Source organism: Microcaecilia unicolor, chromosome 2 (assembly GCF_901765095.1).
Source record: "Microcaecilia unicolor chromosome 2, aMicUni1.1, whole genome shotgun sequence".
In the NCBI taxonomy this organism is placed as follows: domain Eukaryota; kingdom Metazoa; phylum Chordata; class Amphibia; order Gymnophiona; family Siphonopidae; genus Microcaecilia; species Microcaecilia unicolor.
Genome location: NC_044032.1, coordinates 327,843,471 through 327,868,049, shown reverse-complemented (window position 1 = coordinate 327,868,049; position 24,579 = coordinate 327,843,471). Strand labels below are relative to the sequence as shown.

Below are 24,579 nucleotides of genomic sequence, written 5' to 3'. Positions count from 1 at the left end.
CACTGGTGGCTGGCATGGTAGAGGAAGAGGCCACACACCGCAGGAGGTATTCACGGTCCCGAGTGTTCAGGCCCCGCACCACCTTCCTACACCTCACTGACCAGCAGTGTCTAACAAGGTTCAGGTTTGATAGGGAGACCATTGTGCAGCTTTGTGAGCAGCTGAAACCCCTCCTTCAGCCCCAGACCCGTAGGAATAACCCCATCCCTGTCCACTTCAAAATCACTGCCTCTCTCTCTGTCCTGGCCACTGGGAGTTTTCAATCTGTATTAGCTGCTAACACAGGGCTCACCCAGGCTTCTATTTCACACTGTCTCACCCAGTTCCTGGATGCTTTTCTAACTCACGCCTCTCACTACATCACTTCCCCCCCTCCCCAGGCCCTGCACAACAACATGGCTGCCTTCTATGCTGTTGCTAGATTCCCCTCGGCCATAGGTGTGATTGATTGCACACACGTAGCCCTCAGACCCCCGCCCCCGGGCGCACGAAGCCACCTACAGAAACAGGAAGGCATTTCATTCTATGAACATGCAAGTTGTGTGTGATGCCCAGGGGGAGATATTAGATGTGTGTGCCAGGTACCCTGGTTCCACCCACGATGCCTACATCCTACAGCACTCGGGCATCTTCCGCAGGTTTGAGCGAGGGGAGTTCACTGGTGGATGGCTACTAGGTAAGTGCAACATGGATGTACCCATACTATATCTCCTCCACTGGGAACCCTCCACCCTGCCTTCCTCCACCTCACTCCACAACCCACTATCCTAATCCCCCCCTCCCCCCCCCCGTACCTGCTCCAAGCAATACACACTCATCTATCTCATTCTGTTTTTCTCCAAAGGTGACCGAGACTACCCGCAGAGGACGTGGCTCATGACCCCCGTGGTGCACCCACAACCAGGGACAGAAGAAACCTACAACAGGAGGCATTGGAGCACCCAGGGGATCATTGAGCGGACCTTTGGCTTGTTGAAAAACCGGTTCCGCTGTCTGGACCGGTCTGGAGGAGAGCTGCTCTACAGTCCAGAAAAGGTGGCCAAGATCTTTGTGGCGTAGTTGGCCCAACGCAGAGGACAGGCCCTCTCAGAGGAGCCACAGGAACCAGAGGAGGCCCCAGATGAGCAGGAAGAGGAGCCCCCTCCATCCCCATTTACCAGCTTGGCGTCAGAGCCAGACAAAGACTCATAGAAACAAGTTTTCTGTGAAAGTAAGTGCACATTTATTTGTATTATTCACATAAGTGGTACCATCACACCCCCCACCACCACCCACCAACCCTCACCCTCCAGCATGTGCTGTCACTTTCCCCGTCCCCTCCCCCGTCCCCTCTTACCCCTCCCATGGACTCCCTTTGCAGCTGGTTCTGCAGGGGAAGTCTGTTCAGACTCCTCTGATGGGCTGCTCCCACTGTCCTCCTCCGTATCCACACAGCAGCCTGCGGCTTCGGCTGCGCTGTGGAAATCCGGCCACCTTGTTGGCTGTAGCCTGGCCACAGGACCCAGAAGGGGAGCTGGTTTGGTGGGTGCTGCACTAGTGGCTGCGGAGGCGGACGATCTCAACGCCCACCTCTTAGCTGGTGGTTGCTGCCCACTGGAGGAGGTGGATGGCAGGTCTTGCTGCAGCAGCACAGGTGGAGTAGGTGCTGTGACCTGAGGGCGCAGACCTTCAGTGGTGTGAAGCAGCTGTTGGAGTTGCTGGAGCACCTCCTGGTGGGCTTGGTGCTGCGCCTGGAGCACCTCCTGGTGGGCTTGGTGCTGCGCCTGGAGCACCTCCTGGTGGGCTTGGTGCTGCGCCTGGAGCAGTTCCTGGTGGGCTTGGCGCTGCGCCTGCAGTGCCTCCCGCTGCAGCTCTAATCTTTGCTGCCGGTACTCCTCCAAGCTCACATTGTGCCGCAGCAAATCAGTGGCCAGCCGCAGTAGTTGCCTCCTTTGGCTGGATGGCCTCTGACGAGGAGCTGGCCCCCTATATGCATCCTCCTCATCAGCAAAGTCAAACGGTGGTAGAGGTCCAGCCTCTGCCTGTGGTGCTGGTGGAGGTCCAGCCTCTACTGCTGGTTCTGCTGCTGCAGGTGGTGGAGGTACAGCCTCTACTGCTGCTGCTTCAGCAGGTGGTGGAGGCAGAGGCTGTACTGCTGCTGCTGTAGGCGGTGGAGGTTGAGGCTGTCCTGCTGGTGTAGGTGGTGGAGGTTGAGGCTGTCCTGCTGGTGTAGGCCTTTGTTGGGATTGGAGGCCACTAGGGCCAGCCTCATCAGAGTCATCACCTGTATAGCACAAGGGTGAGGAAGTGTGTTGGTGAAAATAACCCACTTTGGTCTTTCAGCATTCATATACATTGCCCCACGCTTCATGACCCAGCAAAGAGAGATGGTGAGGAGAAATGGAATTGACACCCATGTGAAAGAGCACCACAGGCAGCTGGGTACAGGTGGTGGACGGACAGCCAAGAGAGGGACACCGCTCACAACTTTGTGGACAAGCTGTTTGTTGTATATTTGAGCATGTCTTGTGTTACTACTGACTTGGTAGACTGCCTAGAACTGCTTTATGACCCCGATTACAGGCTCCTTAAGTTGCATGCATGTGGCCCCCACTGACTAGAGCACAGAGGTGACAGAAGGACATAGGCACAGTTTGGTGATGGGAAAATAGGAGGGAGTAGGAAGGAAGGGCCCCAAAGTTGTGCCACAGTAGTAACCTAGACACACCCATAGGAGCCAAGTGTAAAATATTATTGGGGGTGCTAAGCCCAGTGCAAAGAACCCCTCCCTGGACACCTACATGATATTTCCTCAATATTGGGGGTGCTCAAACACCCACAGCACCCACAGAGTCTGCTGCTATGACACACATTAATACTACCACTACTCAAACAGAACTTACAATTTCATTAAGATGCACACACAGGACAAGGAAGAGGGAAGCCAATGACTACGGTAGGGATAGGGAGTAAGGGTACAGAGCAAGTGAGTAGGGGTTAGGAGGTCAGGACACCATCATAAAGGTGGGCGTTTATTCTACATATGAAGACAGCCTGAGACACACCCTGGTGAAACTCCTCCCCCCACCTCCCTCCTCCTGCCCCCCCACTCCTCACCTCCCTCCCCCTGGCCCCAACTTGTATAACACAGTGTAGTGCAGCACAACAGATACCCCAACCTCATAATGGACAACCTACCTGAGCCCTCAGGCTGGGCCGAGGTGTCAAGGGACCCGATCCCGTGGATGCCCTCCTGGGGTAGGAGAGCGTGAACCATGAGCTCCATGGAGGTGAGGTTGGCTGTGTCATGTGATGCGGGATTGGCCCCAGCCTTCCTCCTCACATCCCTCCTCAGCTTGCGCCACTTCCGCTTACAGTTCGACGTCTCTCCCACAATGGAAGACTGCATTCAGCCTGTCACATACCGCCTCCCATTCCCACTGCTTTGTGGTCGCAGCCAGCCTCTGCCCTGTGGGAGCAAACAGATTGGCGTGCCTTTGCTCTATCTTCTGCACCAGGAGCTCCACCTCTGCATCACTAAAATTACCCTTCCAGGTTGGGGGCTGGCGTGGCGGCATTGTACCAATGGGGTTTCGAAAATACGGAGTGGGCGTTTATATCATCACCAGGAACGCCCATGTTGGACGGGGGATAGGCGTGTCTGATATGGGTGCTTTAATTTCGATTATACACACAATTCCTAAACGTGCCCAGCTGAGGTAGCGATTTGAAGCGCGTGATTTCGATTATGGGTAGATAACTATGGGCGTCCCCACCTGCCTTCCCCTTCTTGAGTGCCATTTAACCTGCGATTTTATGCGCTGGGACTTTGGCAGTTCTGATTCACATTAGTTCACAAGTTTTACCCTCACTTATATTAAGGTTTGTGTTTGGCAAGGTATGCTTCGGTACACCTGTGTATTTTGGGGGGTTGTTATTTGTGGTTGCCCTCAGCCAACAACGCTTCCGTTTCCATCCTTTGAGCCTCTTCTTGTCTCCCATTCTCTCTGCCTGGTTGTAGCAGGCAGTCTGTGGGAGCTAAGAAATTGCTACAATCACACCAAATCAAGCACCCCTCGGCAAGGGTCCTTTCACTGAGGCAGACTTCCAGCTAATGTTCCAGAAGATAGAAGGCGCACTACACATTCTTGAAACAGACGTTTATGGTAAGCTCTTATTTCTCTGCCACCTCTTCTCTTTCTGCTCATCATCAAGGTGTGTCCATTCACTGTATGTTGTCTGCAGTCAACTCTTAGCTGTATGTTCACCACAGGTTCCTGTGCACTGGTTGGAGGCCATCAGCCCCGTACTGTGTGGTTCTGCCAGGTCCTCAATGCTGTGGGCTAGCTGTTGCAGCTGCTGTATTGGTTCCCGGTAGGTTCAATCCTTGTTTATGTGCTGAACCCCAGTCCCCATTTATGAAATGGCCACCCATTCTCACTTTTGATAGGAGGAGGAGGGGGAACAATATAGGCAATTCATGTTTTTAGCACAGTATTGAACACACTACTACAATCCTCCATAGTTCTGGAACAACAACATTTCTAACATGTAGGCTGCAAACTAGTTTCAAGGTGGCCACAGGTACTGCCTACTGAGCCCTTAAGACATGGTGAGGGAGAGGGTTTGTGCTTACAGGTCCTAACCCAAATTACCTGCAGGTAGCTACAGCCTGGTGGCTGCCGTGGCCTAGTGGTTAGATCACCAACCTTGTAATCACAAGATTGCAGGTTCAATTTCCACTGCTGCACCTTGTGATCTAGAGCGAGCCACTTAACCCTCCATTGTCTCAGGTACAAACTTACAGTCCTCCTGGGACAGGGAAAGGCCCAGAATACAGGAAGGTAGGTCACCTTGACTTACTACAGAAAACAGTGTGAATGAACACCATATTTATTTGTGCCCTTCTGTAACTCTTGTATTATATTGCAACTGTGATGCAGTAAGCCTCCATCTAATGGTTTTCCCATTGTTTTCCCTTTTCTCCTCAGCACTATATACCATTGCAGATGCATTGAATGTGAAAAGACGTGGCAGCTGTTTGTAGCTCCTTGATGGGCCCCCCACCAATTTGGTATGGTTGTGGGTAAGGGTGTCTGGTGATCACACTGAGAAAACATCATGTATGTGCTAAATAGGCGCCCCATATAAGAGGCTTAAATCATGGACTTCCTTGGCTGCTGGCCAAGGTGGGGCGCAGGGGGAGCGGTCGCTCCCCCAAACAGATAACCAGTCTCTGCCTCCCGCCCCCACTGCTGCCGCTCTCACCCATCAACATGGTCACTCCGTGAAGCGTTCTCCCTCGCTCCAACACCGGCGATTCACATAGAAGCCAGCCTTAATCTGCCTGCATTGAAGCCTCTCCCTCAGACGCGTCCCACCTCTGCGTAAGACAGGAAGTTGTATTACAGGAGGCGGGATGCGTCTGAGGGAGAGGCTCCGACGCAGGCAGATTAAGGCTGGCTTCTATGTGAATCGCCAGCGTCGGAGCGAGGGAGAACGCGGATGGGTGAAAGCGGACGGAAAAGACAGGACCCTAGGCGGGGTGGGGGTGGGGCGCGAAAGCTAAAGATGGCCGGGGGGGCAGGGGAGAGAAGAGTCGCTGGTGGGCAGGGAGGGCTCAGGGCAGAGGGGAGAAAAGGGCTGCTGGACATGGGTGGATGGAGGGGAGGGCAGGGGAGAGAAGGGTTGCTGGACATGGGTGGGCAGATGGAGAGGAGGGTTGAATAACATGGATGGAGGAGAGGGAAGGGAGAGAGAAGAAGAAATGCTGGACATGGATGGAGGGGGAGGGAGGAGTGAGGAAGGAGATGAGATGAGGGAAAAGGAAGAGAGTAGAAAAACTGCACATGGAGGAAGAAAATAGGCAGAAGCTGGATCCACTGGACAGTCAAGTCTGCGGAGGACCCAGCTTTTACTTACAGATGTAGAAAGTAAACAAATAAATGGAAAGGAAGCCCTGGAAATGGAGTTAAGAGGACAGATAGCAGCAGCAGAATCGGTACTTGGCCAGCATGATCAGAAAAACAAAGTCACCAGACAACAAAGGTAGAAAAGATAATTTTATTTTCATTATAGTGTTTGGAATATGTCCACTTTGAGAATCAGGTGCTCAGCATTAAAAGTTTATATTTATTTACTTATTTATGGCATTTTATCCCACATTAAACATGAATTAGGGTGTTTTGTGGCTCTACATGAGAATTGTGATATTAAGATCCCTTGTTTCATATTGTTGATGGTCTGCATTTTCCATATGGGTGGTATATTGGTGTATTAGATTCTGCCCAGTGTAATATTTATGGTACAGTAAGGTTCTGAGTGTGTTTTTGCACAACGTTGTGCATAGTGTTTTGGAGTTGAGCGATTGTGGTTAGTATATGCTTTGAGCAACCACTTTATTCTTTGACATATGATACATATCTAATATCTAAATTTAATAAAAGGTATTAATTGTGACTTTTATTTTTATTTATTTTTTCTGTGTGTTATCAGACAATTATGGATTTAAGCTCCACCCCTGGCCCCACCCCTAACCCCGCCCCCTTTAGCCTCCCCAAACAGTTGGGCCACCGACCACCTATGATGTGCTACCTTGGGTTATGTGCAAGTTTGTACTTGGCAGATCACAAGTGCTAGACAACAAATCTATTATTTATGCCACTCTGTGCTGTGGGGCTGTATGGTAAGGGGGAGGGAGAGAGGCTGGATGGCCATTTGTGTTCCTCAACAGTAATAGCCATCCAGCCTCCGCGGCCCACCCCCCCTGCACATACGGCCATGCAGGTTGGAATGAACAGGTGGCCTTCTGTATGGGCAACATTATCACAGACATGCATCAACTTTCCCATTCACACTTCAAATTTCATGCAATGCATATTGCTGCCTCCTCTCACATCAACACCACCATTTGGTTATATGTAATGCACAAAGTAGAGAGACACACACACACCCTGTTAGATTAAATATAAAAAAATATATTAATGTAAAAACCCCAACATAATCCCCCCCCACCCCTACAAATCCCCCCCACACACACAACAAACCCCCAACATCCCTACATATCCCCCAACCCCCCTCTCAAACAATTCCTCCCCCCCACAACATATCCCCCCAACACCCCCCCTACATTTCAACAATTCACCCACCCACCCCCAACTCCCCACAACCCCTACATATCACCCCCCCCACAAAGTAGGTCAAGGCCGGCCACGGCCTCTTACCAGCGCCCTCTGTAGCAGGGTAATAAGCAGCAGCAGCACCACCCTCAGTGGGCCGTGGAGCTGCTCATTACCCTGCCTTAGCGCTCTGACCTCCTGCAACAGCTGGTTCTGGCCATCTACCCCCTGCTGCAGGAGGCGCAGGACTGCAGCTGGCCCAGGGGATGGAGGTGGCCCAGGGGATGGAGGTGGCCCAGACGATGGAGCTGCCTCAGGCGATGGAGCTGCTTCAGGGGATGGAGATGGCTGAAGGGAGGGAGATGGCTCAGATGGAGCTGCAGGTGGGGAGGGGTCCTCCAGAATGTCCTCATCAATGATGAGGAGCCCCTCCTCCGAGTCCAACTCCTCCTCCTCCTGGTGGGCCTCCTCGGCCGGCTCCTCGGCCGGCTCCTCCTCCTCCTGCTGATGGCCCTCCTGGGCTGGCTTCTCCTCCTCCAGGTGGCCCTCCTCATCCGCCTGCTCCTCCTGCTGGTGCTGGAGCCCTGTGTATGTAAAAAGAGTGTGGTTGAGATCAGCACATGCAACATGGCTTGCATACTGCAGTAGCTGGGTGGCCTGAAGCGGGGGAAAGGTGTGGTGAGGCGTGGCCTATACCCATGGGGACCGAGATTCATCAGATGACATGACAGGGAACCCTGGAAGCTGCTCTGACACAGCACACACAGGACATGTTGGCAACCACACTCATTGCTGACCAGCATGTTTGCATTGTGAGATGCGATGAGGGTTTGATGACCTGTTTTTGTTGTTTTTAATGGGGAGGGGGCAGTGGGAAGGGTGTTTAGCACATAACTTTTATATGAGGGAGGCCATGACATCCAGTAAAAGTAGCGCCTCAGGCAGGTCTACCAGTACATACTATCCCTCACCCCAGAAAGGGGGAGAGTAAAGTGAAGCATGTCATCTCATTCATCTCGGGGGGGGAGGAGGGGGGGTGGGGGTGGGATGGTCGTTGGAAGTTGCAGCCACAGTCATGGGAGGGCACCTGCAACCTGCGTCCTTGATCTGGGACAGATATGTTATTACTTAGTAGTTGGCTATTAGCCACATGGAAATTGATATTGTACAGGACATTTGCATTATTCAATAAATATATTTACAAATCATGTACAGGTGTCCTGTTTTGAATACTTACGGCGAGCCCTGAGATGCCGTTGCACTGCTCTTATGAGATCAGGGCTTTCCCGCCTCACATGGCGGAACCTCCTCCTCAGGGACTCGAGGTCCCGGTGAACCCCGAAGCGTCTGTAAGATATGTTTGTAGAGAAGGAGTCAGGGGATGGTCCTTCTTGCCCTCTGCACACACATTCATTTGTCAATCAAATAGCAGAGAGGGTCAACACTGTTGGGGGGGGGGGGGAACCACTTCCATTGGTACAGATTCATAGGAGCCACCTTTTTTAAATTATTGGGGGTGCTAACCCCAGTGGGGATCACCCCTCCCTGGACACATACAAGGAATGGCACTGTAAAGATGGCTGACAGGTAAGGAGCCCAGCAACGAGCTCCTGAGACCCAGAGGGAACAGACCCACTCAAACCATCTGGGCGACCCTCTAACCGGACCGGAACGGACCGGAACTGATTCAGGGCTGACCAGTGGAACGCTGGACCGCGACGACCCCACAGAACACACAAACGGGTGAATGACCCGAGGCTGATAGCAGTGATCTGCCCATCTCGTGGCCTTGACCCGTCCACGACCGGACGGAAATCCAGCTGCACCGGGGCCGATTGACTGAGCGATCCCAAGGCTGATCGCGACTGTTTGCCTGCCCGTGGCCCGACAAGACCAGGCGGAAGACCAGCCGTGCCGAGGCCGATCAACGGCGCTGACTGAAGGCCTTGTCAGGGACCGCCACGAGGTCGCGCTCCTATAGATCGAGCTCAGCACACCGGAGAAACTAACAAGGCCTCGCTGCACCCGAAAGGCGAGAAAAGAAGGGAGACATTAACCGCGTGGTCCGAGAGGAGGAGGAGTGAAGCGCCGTGGATCCAAAAACGCACCGGGTCGCCAGACTGCGGGTTTCCCAAGCTGACCAGGAGCGCTGAGTGCCCCCCTTCCCCGGAGACAACTTCCAAAATCGACCTGCCCGCACGGGAGAGACTGTGCCGCCGAGATCCAGGAGCGGGAGGGAGTGCCAACACGGGAGCGCACCAGACCGCTGCTGCACACTGAGCAACTCTCGGCGATTGATGCTCGGAACGGAGGAACGAGCTGCTTGAACTAGATGTTGCTCTGCTATGCATGCATGGTGTATAGTGCTTGTAAGTGCACTGCCTTATTGAAGTAGATGCTGCTTTGCTCTTTATGCACTGTGTATAATGCTTGTAAGTGCACTGCTTTATTGAATTAGATGCTGCTTTGCTCTGTATACATTGTGTATAGTGAACTAAACTCTGTTGCCACATTTTAGTGCACTACCTACCAGAACCCAACTGTAGAAACCGTGCTAAATTTTATTGCCATTTTTTACATACTGCTTACAGAGACCCAGTAGTAGACATCTTGCACTGGGTGCACCGCGCATATTGCACTTCACATCCTAAATACGATTGCTTTAGAAAATGCTGTAGTGTCCTAAATGCTGATAAGTACCCCAGCAAAATACCCCTGACCATCTACTGTTTCATCCTACTCATTCACGCACATACAACTCACGATACATATAACAACAATCTCAACAATTTATGAACCACACACCATACACATACAAATCATGCCCTCACAAAACAACAACAAAGCCCACAACAAACCTACAACCTACAGACACCAACAAGGGACATCAAAAAAAGAAAACACCAAATCCACACATCAAGAAAACAGACAACTGATAAAAATCACCACGAACCTGAACCCAAAGGAGCAATACCAACTAATACAAATAGGATACTCCAATGCTAGATCAATAATTAAAAAAACCACAACAATAACTGACTGGATAATGGCAGATCACCTTGACTTCCTTCTCATTAACGAAACCTGGATCCATGACTCCAAAGACCCTATAATCCTAGAGCTTTGCCCACCAGGCTACAAAATTACCCATTGGACAAGGGAAAAAAAAAGAGGCGGAGGCATAGCTATAATCTATAAATCCCAATACACAGTCACAACAACAGCTGAATCTATCCTTCCTCAACTGAAAATAGCCTCAGTCAGAATCAACCACCCCAACCTACAGGATCAACTAAACATAATCCTATTTTATAGACCACCGGCTAAATGGCAAGATGCTCAGATACACTTCATGGACTTCATATCAAACACCTGCCTGTCCTCCCAAAATATTCTTATAGCAGGAGACATCAACCTTCATTTGGAAGATACTAACACAAACAATGTATACGAATGCAAGGAATTCCTCCAACTGTGGGAGATCCACTGGCCTAACATGCAACCTACCCATAAGAGAGGACATACATTAGACATCATTACCCATAAATTTTCATCAGAAGCGAACCTCAGAATCAAAGACACAAAATGGGCAGCCACACCATGGTCAGACCACTACAAGGCAAACACCTCCCTTCTTTGGAAAACAAAAGAGACACAACAAAAACAAGATAAAAGAACATACACTACAAGAGGCAAAATAGACCCTCTAACATTTTGGCAACACATATACACCGACGAATGGACAACAACCTCAGACTCACCCCAATTTCTACAAGAATGGGACAACAGATGCAAAACAGTTCTAGACAAAATAGCACCACTCCAAACTAGAACCTCACATAGGAAAAGCTCAATCCCTTGGTTCAACGAAGAACTGAAAGAACTAAAAACACAGGTTAGAAGGCTAGAAAGAGCCTGGAGCAAAAAAAAAAAAGATGAACACACACTCAAAGAGTGGAAACAGCTACAAAGAAAATACAAATACAAAATCAGACAGACCAAAAGAACGCACTACAGAACTATAATAGGACCAAATTACAAGGACACCCATAAACTCTTCTCACTTGTAAATAATCTCCTAAACACCACACAGGTCACTTCGAATAGCATAGAAACCCCATCGGCAACCAACCTAGTGAAATATTTCAAGGAAAGAATCATAAAGCTCCGACGCATGATACCAAGCAATACCACTGAGTACACAAGCATTCTTGAATGCTTAGACCCGAAGCCGGGGGAATATCCAGCCGATCGATCATGGACCAACTTCGACCTGATCTCAGTAGACAAACTTACACACTGGCTTGGAAAATATGCCAAATCTCAATGCAAACTTGACATCTGCCCTACCAACTTATTAAAAGCCGCCCCCAAACGATTCACAAAAGACCTCACGAACCAAGTAAACTACAGACTCCTAAATGGTCTCTTCCCCATGGACAAAGGAAATATCCTTCTCACCCCATTGCCAAAAGATGCCAAGAAAAGCACAATGAACCTAACCAACTACCGACCAGTTGCTTCGATCCCACTCATAACAAAACTGATGGAAGGCATAGTGACACAACAACTCACGGAATACCTGACCAAACACTCAATTCTACATGAGTCTCAATCAGGATTTAGATCAAATCATAGCACTGAAACTGTACTAGTGTCTGCAATGAATTCATTCAAAAAAACAATTGCAACCGGCAAGAATATACTCGTACTACAATTCAACATGTCCAGTGCTTTCGACATGGTAGATCATGGAATACTATTACACCTGTTAGAATACTTTGGAATCGAAGGCCCAGTTCTCAAATGGTTCAAAGAATTCCTTACCACCAGATCCTACCAAGTAACAACGAATAATGATAGATCACCACCTTGGACACCACAATGTGGAGCTCCTCAGGGATCCCCCCCCTTTCGCCAACTATCTTCAACCTTATGATGATACCACTAGCCAAACTTCTAGCCAATCAGAACCTTAACCCCTACATATACACGGACGATGTCACGATCCACATCCCATTCAAAAGTAACCTAAACGAAATAACCAATGAGATCAACCAGAGCCTCCAAATCATGCACTCCTGGGCGGACTCATTCCAGTTAAAACTGAACGCAGAAAAAACTCAATGTCTAGTTCTCACCTCCCAATACAACACAAACAACTACCCTACCATAACCACACCATACTGCACACTCCCTATCTCAGAGAATCTGAAAATTCTTGGAGTCACCATTGATTGATACCTCACACTCGATACCCACGCGAAGAATACAACGAAAAAAAATGTTCTACTCGATGTGGAAAGAGAATAAAACCTTTTTTCCCAAGAAACATCTTCCGTACCCTAGTACAATCATTAGTAATAAGTCATCTGGACTACTGTAACACTTTGTATGCAGGCTGTAAAGAACAGACCATTAAAAAACTCCAAACAACCCAAAACACCGCAGCCAGACTCATCTTTGGCAAAACTAAATTTGAAAGAGCAAAACCGCTAAGAGAGAAACTACATTGGCTACCACTCAAGGAACAAATTGAGTTCAAGATCTGCACAACCGTCCACAAAATCATCCACGCAGATGCCCCTCTTTATATGTTAAACCTAGTGGACCTACCACCTAGAAATGCCAAAAGATCAACCTGCAAATTCCTCAATCTGAACTTCCCCAGCTGCAAAGGAATTAAATACAAACAGTCATACGCTACTACCTTTGAGTACAAAAGCACACAGATCTGGAACGCTCTACCCATGGCCCTGAAAAAAATGGACAACCTAACCAGCTTTTGCAAATCTTTGAAGACACATCTCTTCAACAAAGCCTACTAAGGACATCCTCACTAACTATTCCCCAAACTACTCAGATGCATCTAAAACACCTCTCACAACACCTACCTAGCACCTGCATCTAAATTACCTACCTTAGCTTATTATCGACTGTATCTAAGATCAAGTAATGACTGCATCATAACAACACTCTGTAAGCCACATTGAGCCTCTAAAAAGGTGGGATAATGTGGGGTACAAATGCAATAAAATAAATAAATACATTTATTCAATATTGGGGGTGCTGAAGCACCCACAGCAGCCACCGAGTTGGCTCCTATGCAGATGATGCCATAGAGGTGGCCATGAGGCCAGAGAGTCCCATTTGTATGCATTATAAGTTATGATTGTTAAACTACTTTATATGTAATAAGTATGCTATACGTTTAATTGGTATAATGTTTCCACTATTCATGATGTGTTGTAAGCCACATAGAGCCTGCAAAGAGGGGTGGGAAAATGAGGGGTAAAAATGCAAGAAATAATTAAATAACGAAATACATTATTTTAGGGATGTGTGGGAATGGTCGCCCTTTCAAGTACATACATTTTATTAGTGATTGTGCATGTACCCGTATTATTCATTATCCTTGCATGCACACTCCAGTTACTGGTGACATTGATGACGGAGCTGTTATATGTGTAGGTACGGGGGGGGGGGGGTTGTGGGCCAAACACTTACCTTTCAAGCCTGTCCCTGATGCGGGACCAGGCTCTCATGGCCTGGATCCTGGGGGGCAGGTGGTGGTGCGTGATAAACAGCCTGTGCCAGTTGCCTAAGGCACAGCCGCACCAGCAGCAGGCTGTCTGCATGGCTGAAGTTTGGCTCACGTTGGTGCGCCATTTTTTCAGTGAGAATAGGTGTTGGAAAACAAGTGCCTTATATGGACGACCTTGCGTGACGGACGTCGTTTCGTGTACAGCTCCATATATGGATTACCATCCCATATATGGCCCTATCAGCACGTGGACGCCATCATAATCATAGACATCCCTGACGTGCATGACTGGTTGTTATGCGTGCGGGCCCTTGATGCATGCGGAACTTACCTTATATAGATGAGTATGAAGCACTCAACCCTTTTCACATACACACAATATGCATATAGCTGCATGTTCAGTAGGTACAGTGCATGCAGTTCCGGACATCCAGATAGGGCACATATGACGAATATTCGGTGGAGTGGCATGAGCTTCCTGTATTTGACGCGTATGAACGTCCCTCATATTTCCCGTACCTGGATGTCCAGAACAGCATGCACTGTACTTGCGGTACAACTATGTACATTCTTTTACACACTTTCTGATTTGGTCGTTTTCAGCTGCGATAATCGAACGTGTTAGGGCACCCTATTTAGTAACATTTACGCGCTCCTCATGTGGTCGTTTTGCAACAGGGATAATCGATTATCAAAAAACGCCCATACTATTTTTCAATTATACATGCCTGATTTTGGACGTTTTCGTAAGGACGTCCTAATGCGTACTTGGACGACCTTTCGATTATGTCCCTCTTAGTGTTCTGCAGAGTTTTTAGTTTATTTCATTTAAGCCCTCTTTAACATATAATGCTACCCCTCCACCAATCTGATCAACATATCACTGCAATATAATTTGTACCCTGGTAAGTCTAAACTGAGGTTTCCTGTGACTATTATTGGCGCTTTATACTGTTGCTATGTTAACTTAAAATAGTCCCTAAATGCTAGCCTATAGAACTGAGACAAAACAAAACAACCCTGGGGCCTTTTTTCTAAAGCTTAGCATATGCTAAATACCAAGAAGGTCATTTTATATCTATGGGCATCTTAGTAGTTAGTGTGTAGTAAGCTTTAGTAAAAGGATCCCCTATTCCATAAATTGCCATTACTAAGTGAGCAGCGGAATTTAAAATAAAGTCACCAAGATTACCTAGTTAACAAGTCTACCTTTCCCCAAGTTTAAGAGCAATTTCCCAGCAAAGTCCTGTTACAGCATCTCTTGTGAACTGAGAACAACTCATCTCTAGCCTACATATGTGCTTCTGCTTCCTTGATGATTCACATTGCAATCAGTGTGCCAGTATGGCCCTTTTGAACTTTTTTCTTTAAAGAGTCACAATGGTTTGATTGAAAGATAACTGAACACAATGTTTATCTTACTTCCTAAAGGAAAGCTCTTGCAAAAGGTTTTCTGTAAGGTTACTTTCTCTAGCAAATAATTCTAACTAGATATTCACAAATGTGATCCTACCTCGCTTTCTGTTTGTATTGATAGAGCTTTCTTCTAAATGGCTAAAGTTTTGTTGTTTTTAAGTTTAAACTGAGGTTTCCTGTGACTATTAGCGGTGTTTTACACTGATACTACGGTAACTTTAAAATAGTCCCTTTTAAATACTAGACCTATGGAACTGTAATAGAGACTTTAAATTCTAAAAAAAAAAAAAACATATTCCTTAAACTGCCTTTGCTGAGTAAGCAGAGTAACTTAATATAAGGTCACTGAGGTTACCTATTTAACTCCAAGTCTACCTTTCCATAAGTTTAAGAGCAATTTACCAGAAAATACTTAACTAAAGTTTTTTCCCCTCTCTGGAAGTCCTTTCACTGCAACTCTTCTGCATCTCTTAATTATGTGGTGGTCTTAATTTTATCTGTTTATCTGAATAATGGCTGAATATTGCTATTATCTATGTAACTTTTGGACCCACTACCAGATTGCTCTTGAACTCTCCTCAACTTAAATGATATATTTTGGCTATATATCAATTTATATGGACAAAATTTACCTGGTAGCTTCTGGGGAATTGTAAAAAACAAAAACAAAAGCACTAATGCAGCCAGCACCTGATGCTAACCACTTAAATGGTTTTGAACATTGACCAGATATTTTCCTATGTTGCATATTTTTATATCTTTTTATTAACTGTGAAGCTCATTTTCAAAAGAGAAAAACATTCAAAAAGTGTCATAAAACACCATTTGGATGGATTTCTTCTCAAAATGTCCAAATCGGTATTTTCAAAACCTATTTTGCAGGTGTTTATCTATACATTTTGTCTGCAATTTGTCCATATCACAAGAGGGTTAAAGTGGGATTAGGGTGTGCCTTACACTTGGATGTTTTACAGCCAGAATGGAACAAAATGAAAATGTCTAGGGTGAAAAATTCTACACCTGTTTCTATAACAAATAAGATACAAAATAGTGCCCTAAATGACCACTGGAGGGAATCAGGGATGGACCCCCTCCCCCCCCCCCAAAGATGTGAATAAAAATAGTACTTACCAGCCTCTATGACAGCCTTAGATGTTATAGTGAGGTCCATTGGAGCAGCATGCAGATCCCTGGAGTAATGTAGTGGTGGGTGCAGTGCACTATAGACAGGTGGACCCAGGCCCATACTTCCCCCTACCTGTTACACTTGTGCTAGAAACTGTGTGCCCTCTAAAATTCACCAGAAACCCACTGTACCCACATATAGGTGCCCCCTTCATCCTTAGGGGTTATTGTAGTAGTGTACGGTTGGGGGTAGTAAGTTTTGGGTAGGCTTTGGAGGGCTCAGCAGACAAGTTAAGAGAGCAATTGTGAGATGTGTACTTGGGAGCATTTATTTGAAGTCCACAGCAGTGCTCATTAGGGTGCCCCATTGCTCTCCTGGGATGTCTGGAGACCAGCCTGCTAAAACTTCTGGCCCTTTCTACATTCCTGTGGCTTGATTTTCTACATTTTTCACTTGTCCTTTTTTTTTTTTTTTTAATAACCTGAAAAGATAAACACACAGAGCACAAAATCTTGTTACAAACAGTACTTTAGAAAAAATTGACTTTTTACAGTTTCGAAAATGGCCATATTTCCTTTTCAGATTTTGGATGTTTAGCACAAAACGTCCAAAGTCTGACTTAGCATATCGAAAATGCCCCTCTATGTCTTCTAAATAGAGTAGTAAGAACTGCATTTTGCTTCAGATATTTTGAGTCTTAAATACAAGACTGGAGCTAATTCTATTTCATTATGAATTTGTGTATGTATATATTTAGGCTGTGACAACAACTGGAGGCCAAACTGAAGAAGAACCACCAATGTTTCTCACGGAAATAATTTTGGAAATCCAAGCCATGTTGTTTGAGCCATCTCTTGAAGAATTCCAGGTTTGTTCAAGAAAATTGTCATTACATATTTATTTGTTTAAAAAAGGTGCTTCATTGAACAATAAAGAGTTAATATTCTTCGAGGTTTAAGTGGGCAGAAGAGGCCCATGATGGTTTAAACAATGTTGAGTGACCAACTGCCGATATTCAGGGGCAGTGCTGCTATATATCAGCTCTGACAGACTTGACATAATCTGGGCAGTGCCAGGGCAGTTGGGTGGGGTGGCGGGATGGAGTTACTGTAGACCGTGAAATTATGTAATTAATGCTGCATATCTATCTTTGCCCGGTTAGGTTAGGTATGCAGGTACCAGCACTGAATCCACAAGAGAACATTGCCTTCTATCCCATAGTTTTTAATTTCCTCAGGGTCTCTTATGGGGAACTTTGTCAAACTCTTTCTGTAAATCTGTAGTAGATAAACTACATCAACTGGCATACCTGTTTCCACATGTTTGTTTATGCATTCAAAAAAATGTAGCAGACTGGTGAGGAAAGTCTTCCTTTAACTAAATCAGTGTTGACTCTGTTCTGTTAAACCCTGAAGGTAATTTTGTTCTAGGGGGGGGGGGGGGATCTGTTGTTCCTATGAATTAGCAGTAGATTAATCCAGAAACTGATGGGTTGTGTCCATCTACCAGCAGGTGGAGATAGAGAATACTGTACTGAAAACAGTGATCCTCAGTCAGTCAGTATATCTCTATCTCCAGCAGGTGGTAGAAGGCTTCTCATCAGCTCCTGGATTTTTCTACTTTGAGGGCCTCCTGGGCTATTCTGGCCAGTTGAGGCAAGGGGTGCTTTACCAGTAGGTTCCAGCTTTGGGGGCATACCTGTTTGGTCAGGTCACTGCCTCACCCAGCCCTCCTTTCTCTTCCTTGTCTGTCTTCTGGGGCTGCAATCCTCACAAACCCCCCTCCCCTCCCCCCAGCTACTGCTTGGTCAGACAGCCTGCACGGGAGTTGAGTGCAGTCTGTTGTTGGCTGGTTCTGGCCTGATTGAGGATCACGGCAGAGGAGACCCACTCAGTTGCTGAGGTGGTGTGTGTTTTCACTTCTCCCTTTCTGCGTGTCGTTGGCATCTGCGGCAACATCCTGGGAGCATGGCGGCTGAAGCAGTCAAGTGCTGCTCCCGCTGCAGCAAGTGCTGTTCAGCATCGGGTCTCTGCCCTTCAGGATGCGTGGAAAGCCTTCCTCTTTCTGGCAGTTCTTCTGCAGTGGAGGTGCTGTTTTCCCATGCTGATGCACTGGGAATGCACGCCATCTTGGATCCTACCACTGTCACATAGCAGTGACTTCTCAGTGTTTGGAGCCCTCAGGCCCTCTCTTTTCCAGAACGTGGTTCTGGCATTTTTTGTTGGACTTCTTCACCTGCACCTGGGGGAACTTCGGGGGTCTTGCCCAGCGCTTTGACCTCTTTTATATCAGGTTTACCTTCTGAAGTGTGCCCTTCCTCAGTCTCCCCTCCAGCCCCCTGGATTGCTTCTGGCTGACCCACTTGTTGAAACCACCCATGGACGATCTGGTGCAGAAGAGACGACACCTGACTTCTGTGTCCGAGGTGGGGTCAGTGGCCCTGGTGTAACCGCCTCCCCTTTGGCAACCTGTTCAGGGAACTCCCTGCGGCCTTGTCTGGATGATTTTGAGGAGGGGGAGATTCCCCAAGAGGAGCTGGATGACCCCATGGCTGTCCATAGTTTTTTGTAGGGAGGAGTTACCCTCTCATTTCGGAGGCCTTGGAAGCCCTGAACATTTCTGATCTGGAGGTACAGGTCATGGCTTCAGTGAATTTGAAGATGGCTAGTACTCGGAAGCCCTCTTGAGCCTTCCCTGTTCATGAGGCTATGCAGGAGCTCATTACGGCTTAGTGGACTGACTCTGATTCGAACTTGAAGGTGGTGAGGGCTATGGCCGGCTATATCCTGTGTCACCCACTCACTTGGAACTATTTGCCTTGCCCACAGTGGACAGTCTGGTGGCAGTGGTCACTAAAAAGACCACTATCCCAGTGAAGGATGGTGTTGCCTTGAAAGATATGCAGGATAGGAGACTGGAAGCTTCGCTCAAATGCTCCTTTGAGGTGTCTGCTCTGGCTTTGCAAGATTCTATTTGTGGTTTTTATGTGGCCAGAGCGTGTGTTAGTTGGTTTCAGCAGGCACTGGAGCAAGACCGTGGTTCCTTGTCGGCAGTCGTCGCTTTGGCTCCACAGTTAGAATCAGGACTGGCCTTTTTGGCAGTTTCCTTATATGATTTGGTGCAGGCTTCAGCCAAGGAAATGGCCCTGGTAGTCTCAGCCCATCATTTTTTGTGGCTGTGTCACTGGGCAGCAGATATGGCACCCAAGCAGTGCCTCACCAAGTTGCCTTTTCGAGGTAAACTTCTTTTTGGGGAGGATCTCGAGAAACTGGTTAAAGATTTTGGGCAATTCCAATTCACAGCATCTCCTGAAGGATAAGCTGAAGACTGGTCTTCGGTCAGGGTGTTTGAGACCTTGGCTCCGGGACTCAAGGAAGTACCATCCTGGCCGATCTGCCTCTGTTTTCTAGTGCTCTAATTTTCAGCTGTGATCTTCCTATCGAGAACTGCCGGCTCAGCAGCCCATCAAGGCTCAGCTGGGTGATCCTCCCAATGATGGGGTGCTGGTCCACTCTTTGCTGCTTCTGGTAGGGGGTCACCCGACTCTCTTCTTTGACGAGTGGGCCAAGATTACCTTGGATCAATGGGTTTTGGATATTATCCAAGATGGTTACTGGTTAGAATTTGCCTCACCCATCGCAGATTTGTTTTTTTTGGGAGTCCTGCTGCGGAACGCTTTCCAAATGATCCACTGTCCAGACCACCTTGCAGTTGATCTTAGACCTCAGAGCTGTGATACCAGTGCCTCATTCCAAGGAGCAACAGGTATGATATGCCATTTACTTTGTCATCCCTTAGAAAGGAGGCTCCTTCCACCCCATCTTAGATCTCAGAAAGGTGAATCAATTTCTGAGGGTCAGGCACTTCTGCATGAAGACCCTTTGGTCAGATATAGTAGCGATGAAGCCGGGAGAGTTCCTTACAGCACTGGATCTCAAAGAGGTCTACTTGCATATTCCCATTTGGCCTCCTCATCAAAACTTTCTTCATTTTGCCATGCTCAGCTGTCACTTTCAGTTCCGGCCATGGCCCCCTGGACCTTCTCCAAAGTCACGGTGGTGGTGGCAGCCTTTCTGTGGAAGGAGGGGATTTGTGTGCATTCCTACCTCGATGATTGGCTGATCTGAGCAGCATCGGAACAGGAGAGTCGCCAGGCCACCGGTCGGCTGGTGTCCCTTCTTCAGTTCCTTGGATGGATTGTCAACTTGGTGAACAGCCATCTTGTCTCGACCCAGTCCTTGGAGTATCTAGGCACGTGCTTCAACATGATACAGGGAAAGTGTTCTTGTCGGAAGCTCAAAAGGAGAAGCTCCGGATACAAATTTGCCAAATTTGGCAGTGGCGAGCCCCCACGCGTGGGATTATGTTCAGGTGCTCAGGTCTATGGCAGCCACTCTGGAGGTGGTTCCATGGGCCAGGGCTCACATGCGCCCTCTGTAGCACTCGCTGCTGAACAGGTGGTCACCAGTCTCTCCACCCTATGCCAGGGGATGCCACTGGCTTCTCCGTTGTGGGTGGTGGTGATGATGGATGCCAGCCTCACCTGTTGGGGAGCACATTGCCTTCACCGGCATGTGCAGGACAGTTGGATGGAAATGGAAGCTGGCTGGCTGATCAACCACTTGGAACTGAGGGCGGTAAACAACGATCTTTGTGGTTTTTGGGACCTATTGACGGGCAAGGCGGTCTTTCTCAGACAACATGACAGCAGTGGCTTACATCAATTGACAGGGCGACACGCACAGTGCTGCAATGGCGTTGGAGGCTCAGCACCTTCTGGTGTGAGCAGAGGCCCATCTCCTTTATTTATCAGTGGCTCACATTATGGGCCAATTGAATGTTCAGGCAGATTTTCTCAGCCGCAGTCTCCTAGATCAGGCAGATTGGGAGCTATCAGAGGTGGGGAACGCTGCTCATCGACCTCATAGTGACTCACTGGAACCTCAATTTTCCCTGATTCTTCAGCCATCATTGAGAGGTCGGCTCCCGTAATCTGGATGCTTTTCTGCAGCCCTGGCCCACGTCGACTCTTCTTGTTTCCTCCCTGGCCCCTGATAGGGCGAGAGCTGCACAGAATTGGAAGACACCAGAAGATGGTCATTCTCATTGCTCTGAATTGGCCACAGAGTCCGTGGTATGCGGACGTGATCTGTCCTCTTGTAGATGTTCCACTGAGACTCTCTCTTTTGGCCGATCTCTTACATCAGGGTCCGGTTCTGATGAAGGATCCCTACCTCTTTGGTCTTATGGCCTGGCTCTTGAAAGGTCCATATTAAGGAAGACGGAGTTATTTGGACATGGTTATTACTACCCTTCTTTGCACCAGGAAGATCTACTACTTCAGTATATGCTCGGGTGTGGCGTACCATTGAGGCATGGTGTGCCGAATAAGCTTAGTCCCCCTTTCGAGTGATGACTTCCCAGATTCAGGCCTTTCTGCAGGAGGATCTGCAGAAGGGATTGGCATATAACTCTCTTTGATTTCAGGTGGTGGCACTCGCTTACTTCTGTGGCCAGCTCTCGGGTTCCTCCTTGGCAGCACATGCTGATTTAGTTCTTTTCTTGCAGGACACTCTTTTGCGCCCTCCCCTTCATCATCCATGTCTGATCTGGAATTTGAAATTGGTTCTTAAAACTCTTTAGAGGGGGGAATTCTCCCTATCCTGAGGGGCGTGACAAGATGGAGGCAGAGCACATTAGGTATGCGGTCATGGTTGTTTGGCGTTTCTACTTACAATTTCTTCTGCCCGATGCCTCAAACCAAAAGGAAGGAGATGGTTAAAGTCCAACTGCCGCTGGCCAGAACTTCATCTCTGGTCCAGCAGACACTAGATCGATATGCAATGAGCTGCCCACTAACTACTGGAACGGTGAGCCCCGCTTTGAGCGCCAACGGAGGAGCATCGGCCCTCTTGGGGCCAGAAACATCTTTATCCTCTCCGGAGCTTAATCCTCCGCCATGTCCTGCACGTTTTAGGAGTGAAGCAGGAGGCCTAGCTGAATGGGAATCTGGTAACAGCAGGTCCCCGGTCAGCAGTGCAACACCCAAACTCGCAGAGGAAGTAAACTTGGAGCCAGCTCCCATTGTGGCTACATTGGAGTCTATTTGGAAAGCACTTCAAGATTTAACTGCAGCTGTTACAAAATCTGTCCAAGATACATCTCTTCTTGTGAGTAAAGTAGATAAACTAACTGAATCGTTGTAAAAAGCTAAACTTGATTCAGCGAACCAAGTTTCACAGATGCAATCAGAGGTTACAAATTTAAAATCTATAACAGATGTTTTGGTAAAGGATAAGACTGTGATATATCGGAAAATAGAGCAAATAGAGAATTATAACAGATATTTAAACCTTAGGGTATTGAACTTTCCTAAAGCCACAGGTATAAACTCGATTGATTTCTTTAAAAAATACCTTGTTGCAGGAGCGTAGCTATGGGTGGGCCTAGGCCCACCCAGTCTCAGTGATCCACCAATCAGTTGCCAGCTAGCTGCACACTACTCAGCCATAGTACTCCAATCGCATTAGCTCAGCCATATGTAGGAAGCAGAGAAGTACCCCCGAGCTAAGCCCTGCAGCTCTGGTGTTATTTTTTAGTTTTTTAAAATTTATCAGTGCTTTTTCCCTCCAGGCCCGCCCAGCCAGCCACCCACCATCCTTCACTGCTGTCACTGCCTTTTCCCGCAGCTCTGGGTACGGCCATTCAGGAGGCAGCGTTCAGCGTTGCCTTCCTGCTGTGAAATAATTCTTCTTCTCCCCAGGCTCCGCTGCATCGGTTTTTTGCCCGTCGCGCAATGCTGCCATTCTCACAGGCAGCTCTGCTCCCCCCTGCCGCACCCATCCGGCCCTCTCTATGCACTTCCTACTTACGTAAGGCCAGATGGATGCAGCAGGGGGGAGCAGAGCTGCCTGTGAGAATGGCAGCGTTGCGTGACGGGCGAATAAACAATGCAGCGGAGCCTGGGGAGAAGAAGAATTATTTCACAGCAGGTAGGAAACACTGAACGCTGCCTCCCGGACGACCGTACCCGGAGCCGCGGGAAAAGGCAGCGACAGCAGCGAAGGATGTTGGGTGGGCAGGCCTGGAGGGAAAGTGGCTGAGAGCTGCTGGACATGATGGGAGGGAGAGAAGGAAGGGGCTGGAGAGCTTTTGGACATGGGAGGAGGAAGGGGCTGGAGATCTGCTGGACAAGGGAGGAAGAAGGGACTGGAGGGAAGGGACAGAGCTGCTGGACATGGGAGGGAGAGGAGGAAGGGGCTCGGGAGCTTCTGGACATGGGAGGGAGAGGAAGAAAGGGCTGGAGATCTGCTGGACAAGGGAGGAAGAGGAAGAAGGGACTGGAGGGAAGGGACAGAGCTGCTGGATAAGGGAGGAAGAGGAGGAGGGGACTAGATGGAAGAGAGAGAGAGAGCTGCTGGACATGGGAGGGAGAGGAGGAAGGGGCTGGAGGTCTGCTGAACAAGGGAGGAAGAGGAAGAAGGGACTGGAGGGAAGGGAAAGAGCTGCTAGACATGGGAGGAAGAGGGGACTGGATGGAAGGGAGAGAGCTGCTAGACGTGGGAGAAAGAGGGGAAAGGAGAACTGGAGGGAAGGGAGAGAACTGCTGGTACAGCACAAAGAGGGAGGGAAGGGAAACAGAGATACCAGACCAAGGAGATGAAGGAAAAGGGAACAAATACTAAACCTACAGCCTGAGGGAGGAAGGAAAGGAGGGCGGGCAGGCAGGGAATCAAGCAACCAAACCAGATACTGGAAACAGGAGGGAGTGAGAGGGAGAGAAGCTAGATGGGGTAGGATGGTAGGATCAGAGAGGGTAGAGATATAATGGCACTGGGGACAAAGAGAGGGGAGAAGCTGTACAGAGAAATATAGGGACACAGAGTAAGGGACATATTAAACATGGAGGAAGATAGAGGTACAGAGATGGAAGAAGATGGATAGTGGACATGGAGAGTGAGTTAAGAGAAGACAGAAGGATGTAGAAACCAGAGCCTGGGACCAACATGACTTGGAAAAATAAAATGAGCAGACAACAAAAGGTAGAAAAAAATAATTTTATTTTTCTATTTTGTGATTAGAATATGTCAGATTTGAAATGTACATCCTGCCAAAGCTGGTATTAGAATATGGCTGGGGCCCAAGGCAGATATTTAGGAGGGGACCCCAAAGCTTACTAACAGTCTGCACCTTCTTCAGCTTCCAGCTGGCCTGGGGTTCTCTCTGGCTAGGGGGCCAAACCCAGTTGCCCTAGTTGTACCTCCCCTAACACTGTCTCTTGCATGTGCTATCATATTTTGCACAGTATAGGAGAAAATGCATCTCTTTGTATTTCTCTGTGCTGTGCTAAATGCAAGGTCTGGCCTCTTGGGATTTTGATTTCATTTGTTTATGGT

At 48.2% G+C, this 24,579-nt stretch overlaps 1 protein-coding gene across 1 annotated transcript in view; it reads left to right on the top strand.

Moving 5' to 3' along the window:
* The window catches only part of DNAH6 (dynein axonemal heavy chain 6), a 2,906,060-nt gene that overhangs the window by 165,121 nt on the left and 2,716,360 nt on the right, over window positions 1-24,579 (top strand). Inside the window, exon 9 of the mRNA XM_030192089.1 lies at window positions 19,883-19,893. Coding sequence (XP_030047949.1) covers window positions 19,883-19,893 — 11 coding nt within the window. The remainder of the gene's footprint in view (window positions 1-19,882; window positions 19,894-24,579) is intronic.